Source organism: Notechis scutatus, chromosome 2 (assembly GCF_049901735.1).
Source record: "Notechis scutatus isolate UNSWTSFEM ecotype Mainland chromosome 2, rNotScu1.2, whole genome shotgun sequence".
Lineage (NCBI taxonomy): Eukaryota > Metazoa > Chordata > Lepidosauria > Squamata > Elapidae > Notechis > Notechis scutatus.
In genome coordinates, this window is record NC_142010.1 from 25,484,142 (window position 1) to 25,501,599 (window position 17,458).

General features: G+C 42.4%; 1 protein-coding gene across 1 annotated transcript in view; it reads left to right on the forward strand.

Annotated features, from left to right (window-relative positions):
* LOC113424985 (uncharacterized) overlaps positions 1–17,458 on the forward strand; it is a 49,203-nt gene that overhangs the window by 8,822 nt on the left and 22,923 nt on the right. The window contains exons 7-12 of the mRNA XM_087954161.1: positions 8,705–9,191; positions 9,993–10,088; positions 12,439–12,657; positions 13,434–13,456; positions 13,724–13,822; positions 15,662–15,807. Of these exons, the coding sequence (XP_087810287.1) occupies positions 8,705–9,191; positions 9,993–10,088; positions 12,439–12,657; positions 13,434–13,456; positions 13,724–13,822; positions 15,662–15,807 (1,070 nt within the window). The remainder of the gene's footprint in view (positions 1–8,704; positions 9,192–9,992; positions 10,089–12,438; positions 12,658–13,433; positions 13,457–13,723; positions 13,823–15,661; positions 15,808–17,458) is intronic.

Below are 17,458 nucleotides of genomic sequence, written 5' to 3' on the forward strand. Positions count from 1 at the left end.
GACTGAATTCAGTAATCGTTAAAAGATGTCAGTTTATCTTAAGAAAAGTGATTGATGGGTGTTTTCCTGTTAGTTGGGTCGGTGAAGGTGAGAGAGGTCATGGGAATCAACCTGCCTTTGATATGCAATGTTCTCTAGAACAGAGGTCCTCCGAGCTGTGGAACTATGCAGGCCTGCATCCTGTTAGGAACTAGGCTGCACATGTGAACAAAGTTTCATCTGTGCCTGTGTGTGTAAAGGTTCCCCTCGCACATTCACGCTAGTCATTTTCGGCTCTAGGGGGCGGTGCTCATCTCCGTTACAGAGCTGAAGAGCCAGCGCTGTCCAAAGACATCTCCGTGGTCATGTGGCCAGCATGACGAAGGTGCACAGAATACTGTTACCAAAGTGGTCCCTATTTTTCTACTTGCATTTTTACACGCTTTCGAACTGCTAGGTTGGCAGAAGCTGGGACAAGTAACAGGAGCTCACTCCGTTACACGGCGCTAGGGATTCGAACCGCCGAACTGCCGACCTTTCTGATCGACAAGCTCAGCGTCTTAGCCACTGAGCCATTGCGTCCCTGTGTGAGGTCTAGATAAAGCACAAAACAACCACCACCACCACCCCAATCCATGGAAAAATTGTCTTCCATGAAGCCAGCCCTTGGTTTCAAAAAAGGTTGGGGACGGGTGCTCTAGAAGGAAGGACAGCACCATTCCCAACTTCAAGTCTTGGTAAGATAGGGCTCTAGAGACCGCCAGTGAGGGCAGCAGCAATATATTGGGGGGGTGTGAGAGAGAGAGAAAAGTAAATTGTGCTATCAGGATGGTCCTCTTGACTTTTTGACAGCCACCTCTCCCCAAGAAGGCTGATGGAGAACAGCGTATTTTATGCCTGGTGAAGATTTTTAAGTCGGCAGTGAGGAACAGTCGTCAGTCTAATTCAGCCTTAATCCAATATACAGGTAATTCTCTACTTAGCAGTTACAAATGGGACCAGAATTTCAGTTGCTAAGCAGGTGGTGATGCCCAATTTTATGCCTCCCCCTCCCTCTGTGGTTATTAAGCAAATCACTGTAGTTGTTAGGTGAATCATGAAGTCATTTAAGCAAATCCAGTTTCTTCCATCGACTTTGCTTGTCGGAAGCTAGCTGGGAAGGTTGCAGATGGTGACCACACGACCCTGTGACCCTCCAACCATTGTAAATACACTGGCCAACCCCAGAATTTTAATTACATGATTATGGGGATGCTGTGACAGTTGTAATTGGGAGGACCAGTCGTAAGTCACTTGCCTCAGTGCTGTTGTAATTTTGAACAGTCACAAAGGAAATTGTTGTAAATTGAGGACTACCTGTACTTAAAACAATTCTATTTTAGTGTGTGTGTGTGTGTGTGTGTGTGTGTGTGTGTGTGTATATATATATATATATATATATATATATATATATATATATATATATATATATATATATATATATATATATATGGATCTTTGGTTATTGGGTTTTCTCCGTAAAATTGGAAGTATCTAGGCGACGTTTGATGAAGTCTCATTCATCATCTTCAGGCTTGTGTCTTCGGCTTTGTGCTTCTCGGAGTAAGAACTTTACTCCGAGAAGCACAAAGCCGAAGACACAAGCCTGAAGATGATGAATGAGACTTCATCGAAACGTCGCCTAGATACTTCCAATTTTACGCGGGAGAAAACCCGAATAACCAAAGATCCACATACAAATACCCGCGAAAACCTCAGAAAACATAGATATAGATATATACCCTGTTTCTCCAACAATATGGCCTCCCCCAATAGGAAGTCCCAGCATGTTTTATAGGCATGAAATGAAATTAAGCCCCTCCCCCCAAATTAAGGCCTATATTAAAACATGCGAAATGGGGGGGAATGGTGGGGGGGCTTGCTGTTAGGAAGTACTTTTGTTGCACACCCGGATATGGTGCTGCCTGCGTTGACCCCAATATGAAGTGCCACCAACGCCGAGGTCAACATCCAAGCCATCGCTGCCCGCCTGCCCGAAGATGCAAGGGGGGGAATTAAGTCCCCCCCGAAAAGATGGCCTAGCCATTTTTGGTATTCGGCTTGGTTCGGGTATTTTCCCACGTCATTGTAGTTGTTCTTTTAAAGTTGTAGCAACGTTTCAGCAGAATCTCATCTGCCATCATCAGGCTTCTGTATTTTGTCCGTCTGTGGGTCAGACTTTTACAGTTGTTTCAGATTTAAATTTGGGGCAGCCTATTGCTGTGCCAGAATGGTTTTTTCTTCATCCTGATTGGTTGGGAGTCTTGGTCTGTGTTTATTGGTCTTGGAGTTTGCTGTGTTCTGCTTGATTGGTGTCTCTAATATCTTCTGTCTGTTTTTTGGCTCTTTTTGTATCTTGATTGCCTGGCAGCATTGTGTTACTTTATTGGAGGCCTTTAGTGCAGCTTGGCTTCGGGTAAATGGACGGCTATCATTAGTTAGGAAGCTGGGTTTCATCTGGGTGCCTGGTTGGGGTGTGTTTGAGCTGGAGGTATCAGGGGATCTGTTTGTGCCCAGGTGTTTGCCTGGCTTGTGGTGTGGAGATTTTTTGTTTGTGAGTGCAGGCTTCCAAATGATTGACAGCCTGGTGGAATCATCTCTTCTATTCATGCTTTCTGGTCTTTTTTCAATCTCTATGGCTTCTCTGATGACTCTGTGGCTAGGGTTTTCCATAGTGGCCAGGGTTTTGGTGCCATTGAAGTTGATGCTATGACCTGTGGCTTCCATGTGTTGGACTAGTGAGGAAGTGTGTTCCAGCTTTTTGACTGCATTTTTGTGTTCATCCAGGCGGGTACTTATTCTTCTATTGGTCTGTCCAATGTATGTGGCTGGGCATGATGCACAGGGGACTTCGTATATGCCTTGGTTTTCCAGGTCAATTTTATCTTTGGGGTTGCTAAGGATGGCTGCTATTTTTCTGTCTGTTTTAAAGGCAGTCCTGATGTGATGTCTGTGTAGTACCTTACTAATTTTGTCTGTAGTACCTCTTATGTAGGGCAGGACAGCTGTTCCATAGGTCTGTTCATCTTCTGGGTTTCTATTATGTTTCAGTGTGTTTTTGTGGATCAAGCTGGTGATTTTGCTTTTGTGGAAGCCGTTGGCTGTCAGTACTTTAGTCAGGGTGCATAGTTCAGTCTTAATGTGTGTCTTGTCTGCCAGGCGTTTGGTTCTGGTAATTAGTGTTTTGGCCACGGAGTTTATCTGTGCTGGGTGGTGGTGGGATTGGGCGTTGAGGTAGCGGTTAGTGTGTGTTTTCTTCTGGTATACGGTGTGTCCTAGTGTGCCATCTGTTTTTTTGTAGATTAGTACATCTAGGAATGGTAGTTGTTTGTTGTTTAAATCTGAAACAACTGTAAAAGTCTGACCCACAGACGGACACAATACAGAAGCCTGATGATGGCAGATGAGATTCTGCTGAAAGTAAGTACCCTTTGAAAACTTAAGAAATATATATATATATATATATATATATATATATATATATATATATATATATATATATATATACACACACAACACACACACACACACACACACACACACACACACATTTACCACGCCAGATGGTGTATCAATAAAGCAGGAAGATTCTGGGTGTACCAAATCAGTCCATCTTACAGATTTGCGTGAAGAATTTTTGTTAGGAAAGAAAGCAAGAAATTCCTAGACTGGAAAATTCAGAAATTGTGTTAAAAGGCATTGCAAATATTTTTGTGGACAAAACCAGAAATCAAACCCAATGTTACCTTGTTGCACAACTGATAAAAATATGCAAGTCACATCAGCTTTTGCATTTGATTCCTTAATGCATCTGCTCTGTTATTTTTCTTCTCTGAACAAGGAACATCCATAATCACTGAATGCATTTAGGCCTCATTTGGCTATTCAGCATAATTTATCTTAAACTCTTTGTACTTTAGCAAACCTTGCAGTTCTTCCAGGCCTCTTGATATATCATCTTGCAGGATAGGTTGTGCTGTCCCAGCCAGTCTATGGGAATTGGATAGTTACTTAGGAATTATGAGCTGTCACCTTAAGGGAATGCATCATGGTAAATGTAGTTAAAGGTATCCTGGGAAATATAGTTCATGTCACGTGGCCACATCTGTAATCCTGATTGGTCACTAAATTGACCCTCGAGGGGTTGGGGGAGGTTTCCCTCCATTCTTGCCTGGACTCATGAACTGATAGCAGCTTTTCTACCACTACAATGGGTTAGGAGATAACTATCTTTTATCTGCAAGGCTGATATACAAAGGATTGGTCATTAAAGAAGAACTTCATCACAAATGTACCAATAAATGTACTTTGTTATGGATATTTTGTGGAATTTTATCTTATCTGCATCTTCACAGCTACAAATCCACCTCTGTGCAAGATACAGGAAATAGGTACTGTTATTTTAGTTTGTGTGCATGTGTGTCTATATATAGACACAATTAAGTGGAATTAGAAATGCAGTTTCTTGTCTCCTACATTGTAATGGCAATCAATGTCTAAGAATGATTTTGTGTGTGTGTGTGTGTGTGTGTGTGTGTACATACACACACACTTAGACAATGTCTAAGAATATATATATTCTTAGACATTAATTGCCATTACATTAATTTTTCTTAGAGAAGCTCTTAAACAGGAATCTGATTACTGTTCCTGAAGATTAATGCCCTTGACATAAATTTATATCTCAGTTTTAACTATATTAAGCTATCTTGAATTGCCTTAGCTAAAGGTTAGCTAAGCTGGGGTTTTGTATATTCCTTCAAATGCCATTAAATGTAAAGTCTTCCTTCAGTTGTGGCAGTCCCAATTCTGAGCAGTTAAAAAGGATGCTCTAAGGCAGGGGCGGGCAAACTACGGCCCGCGGGCCACATCCGGCCCGTTGGTCTGTCCAATCCGGCCCGCCCCTGGTAAAAAATCGCTGGGCCCCTGAAAAAAAATCGTATTGCCCTGCGCCGCGTGGCCCCCAAAGCTGCAAAACAGTGCGGAGCGCTCTCGGGGTAGGAAAGAAAAGAACTTTGCAAAGGCCTCAGCTGGGAGTTTGAAATCACCTTCGAGTGCGACCTCTCCGAAGGTGAGTCCCCGCCGATCCCCCTTTTTTTTCTGGGGCTTCCAGGCTTAAACTTTGCAAAGGCAAAGTTTGCAGGCGGGAGCGTCTTCCCGCCAAGGAGCGGGAAGGGTTCCGCCCGGCGGGTGGGCTGCTTGGAGCGGGCTGCTTGGAGCCACCTAAAGCTAGGCCGCTGCTGGTGGAGCCTTGCCCTGCCCTGGTGCCCTGTTTCCCGGCTCGGCGGTCCTGCTCAGGCGGCACTTTAAAAGCCTGCTCCCAGCACCCGAGCAACTTCCCAGCAACTTGCGGCTTCCTTTTTCCTCGCGGGCGCTCGCGCCTGGCCCCGAGCCGCACGGCGGAGGGGAAGCCCAGCGGGCGGGCGGGCTGCTTGGAGGAGGCGACCCGGCGGCGCTCCGGGCTTCCCCTCTGCCGCGCTGTGCAAAGTTTAAGCCTAGAAGCCCCGGAAACCCGAGCAACTTCCCAGCAACTTTCGGCTTCCTTTTAACTCGCGGGCGCTCGTGCCTGGCCCAAGCCACGCGGCGGAGGGGTAGCCCAGAGCGCCGCCAGGTCGCCTCCTCCAAGCAGCCCGCCCTTCCCCTCCACCGCGCAGCTCGGGGCCAGGCGCGAGTGCCCGCGAGTTAAAAGGAAGCCGAAAGTTGCTGGGAAGTTGCTCGGGTTTCCAGGGCTTCCAGGCTTAAACTTTGCACAGGCAAAGTTTGCAGGCGGGAGCGTCTTCCCGCCAAGGAGCGGGAAGGGTTCCGCCTGGCGGGCGGGCGGGCTGCTTGGAGGAGGCGACTCGGCGGCACTCCGAGTTTCCCTCCACCACGCGGCTCGGGGCCAGGCGCGAGCGCCCGAGAGGAAAAAGCAAGCCGCAAGTTGCTGGGAAGTTGCTCGGGTGCTGGGAGCCGCCGTCGTGGTGAGCGGCTTGTCGGGCGCGTCAGCACAAGATTATTTGCCCCCCCTTTCGCCCCCCCTTCTTCTCCTTCCCCTCCCCTCGGAGGCCCCCTGAGTCAGGAATTGCTACCGCCGGCGCAGCTCCGCGCGGCTCCAGTCCCGCGTTGCCTTGGGAAGGGAAAGGCAAAACCAGGAGCTGCTGAGCCTGAGCCTCCGGTGCAGCTGCTGCTGTTGCAAAGCACCACCGCGGCTCTTCCTTTTTGCCTTTCCCTTCCCGAGACAACGCGGGACTGGAGCCGCGTGGAGCCGCGCCAGCGGTAGCAACCTGACTCAGGGGGCCTCCGAGTGGAGGGGAAGGAGGAGAAGAAGGGGGGAAGGGGGGGCAAAAGGGGGGGCAAAAAATCTTGTGCTGACCCGGCCCGTCTGTCAAATTTTAAAAGTCAATGAGGCCCCCGAGCCAAAAAGTTTGCCCACCCCTGCTCTAAGGGATATGATAATAAGTGTAATCTTTAGGCCAGGGTGTCAAACTCATGTCGTCATAGCACCATCACATGACGTATCGGGACTTTTTCCCCCTTCGCTAAACAGGGTGTGGGCATGGCCAGCGTTTGATGCATTTGGCCTGTGGGCTGGGAGTTTGACAGCCCTGCTATAAGCTATATTATATGGCACCAATTCAAGTCTGCACAAATTTGGGGTATAGTCTAAAATACAAAGCATTAGGTTTTCTTCCCTCCTGTTTTTTCTTCTATCACCTCCTTTTCATATTTGTACAATAAAATTATTGGCGAAAAAGCAAAAATACACAACATTCTATATCAGGTTCACTGCCCCAAAGCAAAGGACCCAATGATGATTTTTAAATAAATAAAAAGCCAGGAAGTCGGTTTGTCATTCTGCTTTCAGCAAAGTTAGCCCTGCTCCAGCATCATGACAACAAGCCATCTGGGCTACATTTCTGGGCCTAACTCAAATTATAAGCTTGAATTCCTTCTTGCTACAAAATGTGTGTGTTTGGAATCAGTTCAACTTCCTTCTCATAGCCCGCAGGGCCTTAATTTTTTTAAGCATGCCCTGGAGACGCCTTTCTAACGAACCCCAGAGAACGGAAGAAAGAGACACATCCAGGCAGAAAGAGAAATTGTGGGTTCTCCCACAGAAAGAAACATGACAATAAGTCTTCTGAGACAGAGGGGTGAACAGGTTTTATCTTCCCTGCCAGGAAATTTTCAAAACTCTTATTTTATTATTAAATTCATATGCTGCCCATCCCACAGTCAGAATGACTCTAATCAATCCACCGTGGACACAATTTCTGCCAAACTTGCATTGTCCAGTGCAAATATAGCCCTTGTTTAGTGACTGTCTCATTTAGCAACCTTTGAAGGTATAATGGGGATGGAAAAAATTAATTTACCACCATTCCTCACATTTATGACTTCTGCAGATCTGTCTGAAGATCCTAAGTTGTGCCTATGTCATATGTGTAGATATATGCATAATCTATCTATCTATCTATCTATCTATCTATCTATCTATCTATCCATCTATCTATCCCTGTCTGTCTGTCTATCTGTCTATATCTATCTATCTATCTATCTATCTATCTATCTATCTATCTATTTTTATCTAACTATCTATCTATATTTCCTTATCTATCTTTATCTTCATCTATCTTTATATCTATCTTTATCTATCATTATCTATCATTATCATTATCTATCTATCTATCATTATCTATCATTATCATTATCTATCATTATGTCTGTATCCTTATCTATCTTTATCTTTATCTGTATCTTTATCTGTATCTATCTTTATCTGTATCTATCTTTATCTTTATCGATCATTATCAATCATTATCTATCTATCTATCTATCTATCTATCTATCTTTCTCTATTTATCTATCTATTTTTATCTATCTATATTTCCTTATCTATCTTCATATCTATCTTTATCAATCATTATCTATCATTATCTATCATTATCTATCATCTTTATCTATCTTTATCTATGTATGTATCCTTATCTATCTTTATCTGTATCTATCTTTATCTTTATCGATCATTATCAATCATTATCTATCTTTCTATTTATCTATTTTTATCTATCTATCTATATTTCCTTATCTATCTTTATCTTCATCTATCTTTATCAATCATTATCTATCATTATCTATCTATCATTATCTATCTTTATCTATGTATTTATCCTTATCTATCTTTATCTGTATCTATCTATCTATCTATCTATCTATCTATCTATCTATCTATCTATCTATCTATCTATCTAATCTATCTATCATTATCTATCTATCATTATCTATGTCTGTCTGTCTATCATTATCTCTCTTAAGGAGAAACTTTCTGACAGTGAGAACAATCAACCAGTGGAACAGCTTGCCCTCGGAAGTGGTGGGAGCGCCATCACTTGAGACCTTCAAGAAGATCTATCTTGTTTAGCTAGCTAGCTAATCTATTTTGTCATGTTTATGTAGTGTATAATGTATATTGGAGGTGGTGGTTACCCTTTGAGAGCTGTATTTCATTTTAATGTATGCCGATTAGTGTACATCCAAAGTGACAATGAAGTTATTATTCTAAGTCTAAGTTGTGGCTTCAGTCTGCCGAAATCCCCGCGAGGCTTTTCCAAGTTGCCCACCGCGCACCGTCTCTCTGACAGCGTTCAAATGCAGACCGGGGCTAATATTTGGCACACGCTTTCCGTGCCGTTCACACACATCATAGGGTCCCTTCCGCCAATCAGACGCGAGAGACTTGGGAAGACGACTCCTCCCATCGCCCAGGTTGGTTGGAGGAAAGCGAAAGTTATCTAGGAAATTTTGGGCGTTTTGAATGCGAAACGCTCCTCTCCGACACCCCACCCCTCTCCGTTTTCGCCCTCTGGAGTGTTGCAGAGGAGCTGGTTGGAGGCGGACGGAGGCCCCTGTCCAGCTGGTTGTTGCTCGTCCGGACCATGGGGGATCTGGGGAAACCCTCGTCTCGGGTTCAGAACAGCCCTGAGCAACGAACCTCCGAGTCGAAGGTGTCGGAAGGGCTGCATCTGCAAGCAATCGAAGGGTTGTGGGGAGAAGCCTTGTGTGAAAAGCATCGCGAGCCCCTCAAGGTTTTCTGCTGGGAGGACTGCGCCTTCATCTGCTTGGTATGCGCCAAATCCCAGAAGCACCGAGCCCACCTGGTACGTCCCGTCGAGGAGGCAGCTCAAGATTACAAGGTAACCCATTCACTTTTGCTGGCCTAGGGGAGGCGGACGCTGTTACTCTTCCCTGCTTGAGGTGGTGGTGGACTTCTGCCCTGCTTGCATGCACCTTGAGAGCCCTCCTCCGCCTTGATTGGATACTTCTAAAAATTTGGCATTGCACAATACTCTTAATTCTAAAGCCACTTAAACAACACTGTTACTGTATGTGTGCTGTACAACCCAACTACCATATTATGGCTTAATGTGATGGTGAAGGCAGCAGCTGGATTTCCCAGGACTGACTGTATGCCAGATTACGTCTAAGGGTACTGTGCAATCCCAGCTTAATTTATTTTATTTTATTTATTTAGTTTAGTTTGTCAAGCATGTGTGAGAAAACAAGTATAAGTATGAACATAACATATAAACATATAAGTATAAACGGGTATAAATATATACATAATAAATGAGTACAAATAAATGGGAAGAGTAGGACAGGGATGGTAGGCACGCTGGTGCACTTATGCACACCCCCTTACAGACCTCTTAGGAATGGAGTGAGGTCCACGGTAGACAGTTTAAGGTTAAAGTTTTGGGGGATTGAGGATGTAACAATAGAGTCAGGTAGTGAGTTCCAGGCATTGACCACTCTGTTGTTGAAGTCGTATTTTCTGCAATCGAGTTTGGAGCGATTATCCTAGCTTTTCCTTCTGAGAAACCTAGACTGATGCCCCACAATTGGTTCCTTCAGCCCCCCAATAAAATCAGCTTCCCAAGTGATTTAGCATTTCAGTAATTGTTGGGGAATAATCCTAAGAGATTTTGTTTGTTCAGAAAGACATCCAGATCAAGCTACATAATCTGAAGCTGTGGAGAACGGATGTTGAAAGATCAAATCAGACTCAGGAGAAGCAAATGGCCGTGTATTTGGTAGGTAACTTGTTCAATATAGTACTAAGGAAAACTCTAGCAATTTCTCTTCACTGAAATACATTCCCCACTTTATTGTACATTTCGTAAATAAAATAGTTTTATTTTGAGTGTCTGAAAAATAATCATGAGCAATTTTTGTTCACTAAATACAGAATGCAGGTTTATAGCTTATAGTTGCATTTTTTACTTTATTTTATTTTACTTTATTTTATTTTACTTTTTAATTTACTTTTTTTTTATTTCGCATTTGGGGCGCCATGGTTTAGCAGTTAAAGACACTGAGCTTGACAGTTGGAAAGCTGACAGCCTGTGTTCAAGATCCAAGTGCTGCGTAACTGAGTGAGCTCCCGTTACTTGCCCCAGCTCCTGCCCACCTAGCAGTTTGAAAACACGTGAATGCGAGTAGATAAAGAATTACCACTTCGGTGGGAAGATAACAGCATTCTGTGTATAGTGGTGTATAGCCGTGCTCGCCACATGACCACAGAAAATATCTTTGCACAATGCTGGCTCCCTCAGCCAAGAAATGGAGGTCAGCACCGGTACCCTAGAGTTGGATAGCACTGAACAGGGAAACCTTTATCTTTTTTTATTTTACATCTTGTCTTTCCATTAATAAAGGTGGTTTGCTTTAGTTTTCACCCTATGATGTAGGTGAGGCTCTAGTGACTGATTCACCCAAATGAGTTTTGTGAATGTGTAGGAACTTGACCCTGAGTCCCGTAGTCCTGGTATCACATTCTACTTTCCAGTTCAATGTAATTGTAATATGTGCCTCTCCATGGGGAGGACAACAGAAATCTTCTTAATCATCCCCCTTTCCCCATGCATTCAGGCACATAGAAGTAGTCCTTGTTTAACAGCGAGTCATTTTACGACCGTTTGACTTTTCAACAGCCATAGGACAGGTGCTTTGCCTCGTGGTGTAACCAGAACAATCTGGAACTGAACACACTCAAAACCGTAGAAATGATGGTAGACTTTAGAAGAAACCCTCCCATACTACCACCTCTTACAATACTTGACAACACCGTATCAACAGTAGAGACCTTCAAATTTCTAGGTTCTATTATATCACATGACCTAAAATGGACACCTAATATCAAAAACGTCATCAGAAAAGCACAACAAAGAATGTTCCATCTGCGCCAACTCAGAAAGCTGAAACTACCCAAGGAGCTGCTGATACAGTTCTACAGAGGAATTATTGAGTCTGTCATCTGCACCTCTATCACTGGTTTGGTTCTGCAATCCAACAAGACAGACACAGACTTCAGAGAGTAATTAGGACTGCATAAAAAACAATTACTACCAACTTCCCTTCCATTGAGGACCTGTATACTGCACGAGTCAAAAAGAGGGCTGTGAAAATATCTACAGACCCCTCACATCCCGGACATAAATTGTTTCAACTCCTTCCTTCAAAACGACGCTATAGACAGAGCATTGCACACCAGAACAATTAGACACAAGGACAGTTTTCCCCCGAACGCCATCACTCTGCTAAACAAATAATTCCCTCAACACTGTCCAACTATTTACCAAGTCTGCACTACTATTACTATTAATCTCCTCATCACTCCTTAGCACCCATCCCGTCCCACTTGTGACTGTATAACTGTAACTTTGTCGCTTGTATCCTTATGATTTATATTGACTGTTTCCTACTATGATTTGATTGTTTATTGTACCCTATGACTATCATTAAGTGTTGTACCTTATGATTCTTGACTCTTGATGAATGTATCTTTTCTTTTATGTACACTGAGAGCATTTGCACCAAGACAAATTCCTTGTGTGTCCAATTACACTTGGCCAATAAAGAATTCTATTCTATTCTATATATGGCTTGTAAAGTACCGTGGCCATCGTAAATGATTGCAATGCCCTTCCACCCTGTGACTACTTGTTTGGCAGTTCAGCATTACAACCGGTCAGAGAACATTCTGCAGTAACATAACGGTGATTTGTAATGATTTTTGCTGATCTCTGGCAATAAACATGCATTCAGATGAATGAGTTCACTTAATAGCCATAGCGTTCACTTAACAACTATTGTGAAAAAGGCTGGAAAATTATTTTTGGTCACATGGGTGCCTTGACTTACAATCACAAAGTCTTACAACCTAATTCTGGGCTCAATTATGGTTGTAAGTTGAGGACTATTTGTAATGATCAGCACTAGCAATATATTGACCAATTTAGCATTATTTAATAATAGCAATATTGTGATATAGCATTGCTCCCCGACTTTACATAATACGTTGGTGCTAAAGTATATGGTTAATTATATATAAAACAACGTTAGTCTTATTGACTTTTTATTTTCTTTCTCTGTCGACTGCAGGAAGACATCGAAGCAGAGAGAAGAAAGATTGCACAGGCATTCCAGCAACTCCGCTCATTTCTAGAAGAGCAAGAAAATGGCTTCTTGGCTAAGTTGAGTGACCTGGAGAAGCAACAGGATGAAAGTATCACCAGACTTTCAAACAACATTTCTTTTCTCAATGATCTGATCTGTGACCTAGAGAAGCACTGTCAGAGGCCTGCGGGTGAATTTTTGCAGGTAGACATTCTAGGGTTGTTTTTTTTTAAACATAAATTATTGTGGCTGTTTCTCCCTGAACCTGAGCATCTTTGCAAAAATGCTTAGGTGCCAAAACAAAGATGGCAATCTGCGTTGTGAATTCAGTCATAATTTCAGTAAGAATCTTGTGACATTGGTTTTTCCCAGAATCCCCCTGACAGATGACCTTTCTTCACAGAATAAGTCTAGGGAAGTAGAGCTTTGAACCAGAGTTTCTGCTCGGTGGAATATTTCTAAGCATTTCAGGAGGAATTTTGCTTTTAGGAATTTTTCCTTTAGGTCCCTTAGTTATATGCAGGGGTGGGCTTCAAATTTTTTAGCAAGAGGCTCTCTGACCTAATGACTGGCTGGGTGGGTACAGCTCGGTGATCATGTGACTGGGTGGGTGTGGCTTATTTGCCCTAATTACCTAAAAAAAGATAATATACCAAAAAGTTGTTTATTATTTTGCACATTTAATTCTTAAATAAAAGACTGGGTGAAACCAGGCTTAATAGCAGTGACTGTGAGAGGGATCTTGGAGTCTTAGTGGAGTTTCTGGTGAGTTATGTGATTCTTATTATTTGGGAATTAGCCCTCCTTTATCTAGCTTGACACTTTTACGAGGTGTGAAATGCAACCCCCAGCCCACTATGCTATTTTTCTTTTTTCTTTAAAAAAGAAAAAGAAAATTGTAAAATCCTCCTGAACAAAGTTGTTCTCTGATCATTTTTTTCCTCTTCGCAAAGTAACTCAAATGTCTCTGGTTTCTCTAGGATCTCAAGGAAACTTTAAGCAGGTATGTGATTTATAATCTTTTGGGGCTAGTAATGAATTTGAGTGGCTACAGAAAAATATTTTTTTTAAAAAAAAATAATGCTCTTCTGTGAGCTCTGTCTAGCAGAGAGGAAACCCCTATTCTTTCTTTTAAAGAGGCCAGATGGAAATTAATTTGGAAACAGTCTGGCTGTCCTTCTGATTTTTCTCTTACCAGCTGCTTGGAGGCAGCCAGACATCAGGGGAAGCCACAGAACTAAAATAATTCGAAACTTCTCTGATCTCCAAGGTATGAAAAGGGTGCGCTCCTTTGCTTCCAAGAGACACCTGTTAACCTGGAAAAAGATCTCAGGGCCATCTCTCAGCAAAGTGATCTATTAATGGAAAACTTCAATTAGAGGTATGGAAACTACATTTCTGTAATTGTAGGGTAAACCTTGTTCGTGTGAAATGTTCTCCAAATGGGAAAAAGTAGAGAGGGTGGAAAGAAGGAATAGATTAATTCTTAGGACTTCCTCTAGTTTTGATGAGAATGTCTACTTCCATGAATACTGAAAGAAGTTGTTAAGCCTGGATTCCCCAACGGGTGTTAAGGAAAACAAACTAAACAGAACGTGCAGCGAAGTCAGATAGGCAGACAGGTAAATGTGTGAGATAAGTTTTCTAGTTAACATGCAATAAAATACAGATACGCTTGTGCTATCAAAAATATAGTTTATTCCATTTAAGAATTATAGCATAGTCAAAATAAACGGTCCATTAGTCATATATCAATTTCAGTCAAGTCTTGTCGGGGATACTCTATTTGCAAAGTCCGTGTTGAATAGCCAATGTCAGTTCACTTACAATAAATCAGTCAATCTTTATCTTCTCTCCGTTGAGAAAATCAACACTCCCTTTTCTCTCCCCGTTCCAGCAAGAACGCAGTCATCAATCCATCGAGTAATTAGGGATCAGTAAGCCAGAGAGAGAGAGCTGCAATTGCCTCGCTTCTTATATGGTGCTTTTACAACCACACCCTTAATTACATTCTTGCAGTTAAAGTTACACACACTTTAACTAACAAACCATGATACCATATTTATTATTTTTACCCAAAACAGTTAGGGTAAACAATGTTATCCCTAACAGAAGTTATCGGGGAATAGCAGAAGTATTCACATTGAAATGTCCATCTCACATTGTCCCGAAGTATTATGGTAATGTTGAGGGCAGTATTTCTCAACTTTGGCAACTTTAAGATGTGTGGACTTCAGCTCCCAGCTAACATATAATGGTTGGGAAATTCTGGGAGTTCAAGTCTATAGTTTTCAAAGTTCCCAAGGCTGAGAAACATTGGTTGAGGGTATTATGGAAAATTTAAATGGGAATTCCTGATATTGACTTACCATTACCCAAGACATTTTGCAAAAGGTCCATTTTATGTATGGATCTGCTGTTTTGACTGTGAAAATGCTGTTTTAATCATTTCAGTACTGTTCTTAGCCTATAAGAAAGAGTTTTGACAGTTGTTTTAGAACATATCCAATAAAAATACTTTGCTCCACCTGAGGACCAACTACTTGAAAAAGATGATTGGAACCGCAGTTACAAGAAAAGGAGAAATTCTAAAAGAGGAGTTGGTCCAAGGCAGACATCTCCTTGAGGATGATCTATGGGGGTCCTGTTACACTTCAGGAGACAGGAGATTGTAGGCTTTGTACTAATGATCTTGTGGCAAGCATGTGGCAAGACATTGTGCAAACAAATCTCAATGTTCAATTTTCCTTTTCTGGAGCAAAGACCGAAAACGTTAAAGCCATCCACCTGTTGCTGAACTAAATTTCCCAGCAGCATTATCCAGCATTGTCAGTGATGGGGAATGCTGGGAGTCACAGGTATCCCACTTCAGCTCTGGAGCGTGGTGTGTAGGGTTGTGTTACCTTTAAACAAGAAGTTTAAAAATGTGCTCCGAGCTCCTGATGCCACATTTGATTCTTAATTCCATTTCTCAAACAGCTAACAATATATTCTGAAGAACTGCGGAAATTTTTTGAGCTGAAATTCTCTGAATCGTTCTAATTTTTAGATTCTTTCTTTCATAGGTCCTAGGCCTCTATGGGGATAAATTTTTAAACTCTTCCCACTGAGAATGATGGATGGATGGATAGACAAACAGATATATGTGTGTGTGTGTAAAAAATGCAAATTCTCCACTGTGGTCTTGATAGAAGGACCAAATCTTCACCCTTCTCTCTTGCCTAGAATCACTGATGGACGAATTGCAGAAAAGCAAGACCCAAAGGCTTAATGCTGCCCTCCTGAGTCAGCCTGATCAGCCCCAGACCTTCTGGCCACCATTTCATAATGATGCCCTGAGAGCAGACAAGAAAGGTGATGCTGCTACCTTTTCTTAATTTGTTTTTTTCCCCCCACTCTTGCATATCTTTGGAGCTTGCAGCTTGGCTAGGATTAAAAGTTTGCTGCTTCTAAGTTGCTCCTTGGGATGCTGCTTTTCGGTAACATGCCCCCCCTCCCCCCCCGCATGAGACCCTACCTGTGAACGATGCCGTGGCATGAAGTCAAAACTGATTGGATGGGCTTCTTGCAAAGAGGCAATGATGCAGGCTAGGCGTGCTTTGAGTATTAACTGAAAGACGGCTGTTTCTAGAGTGCCTTGCAAAGCTCAATACATTTCTTTACCTAACAGGTAAATGAGCACACAGAAGGCATGGCCCCAAGGCAGGCTTCATTGGGAATCTTCCAGATCAGGAAGTGGATGTAGAGCGCCTTCGATAGCTGGAGGCCACACTTAATATAACCTTTGAGATGAGCTGGAAATGAACTAGCTCGTATCATACTCTGAAACAGAAGGATGAAGTGAATTATCTTTTTTTGTGTTGAGTTTATTCTGTGTTGAAGCTGTAGGAGTGATTTGCATGTATTTCCTACTGTAAAGGGCAAGAAATTTAAAAAGTAGGCCTATTTAGTCAAGGCACCAGGCTAAAAACAGGGAGATGCTGAATTCTAGTCCTGCCTTAGGCACAAAGCCACCTGGGTAACCTTGGGTCTCTCACTCTCTCTCAGCTCAATTCGTCTCACACGGGTGATTGTGTATTAGATGTGTTCACCGCCTTGAGTTACAGATAGTCCTCAACTTACAACCAGCCAGTTAGCGGCCATTTGAAGTTAAAAAGACCATGAAAGAGAGAGTTGCCACCCTGATTCAAAGTTCTGACATCTGCCCTTACATATCACATCAACATATTTTGGACAATCAGCAACTGGCCCCCATCTATGGCCATTTGCACTTACATGATTGTGATGTACGACGTTTTAACCGGCATTTGCTTCTAGTATCCAACAGAAATGCCCCATAGTGAAAAATAGGTTCATTTAATGACTATGGCATTTGCTTAACAACTGCGGCATTTGTTTAATGACCATGCAAAAATTGTAAAATTGGGAGCGGTCACATGATATGACCCATTTTACAACTGAAATTGCAGGCTCAATTACGGTTGTAAGTGAAGGACTATAATAAAGGCAGGATTAATTTTTAAAAAAAAAAATCACATGGTTTATTTTTCATAGAATGGAATGGAATAATGGAATGGAATAGCACAGCACAGCATAAAATATAATAATCGCATGGCATGGCATGGCATGGCATAGCATAGCATAGCATAGCATAGCATAGCATAGAGGGATGGGATGGAATAGGGAAAGGAAAAGGGATAGGGATAGGGATAGCACAGAACAGAACAGAACAATAGAATGGAATAGGAATGGAATGGAATGGAATAATGGACATGGACTAGAATAGAATAGAATAGAACAGAACAGAATAGAATAATGTTATTTTCACTTTGAATATACATTAATTGTTATACATTAAAATGAAATTTCATTGCATACAGCTCTCACAGGCTCACCACCTCCAATATACACTACATAAACAAGTAAATAAATAAATACAAAATTATGCATATACATATTATTATAGTAGTTGCAGAAGGGTTGCAGGAGTCTCACCACGCTTAAG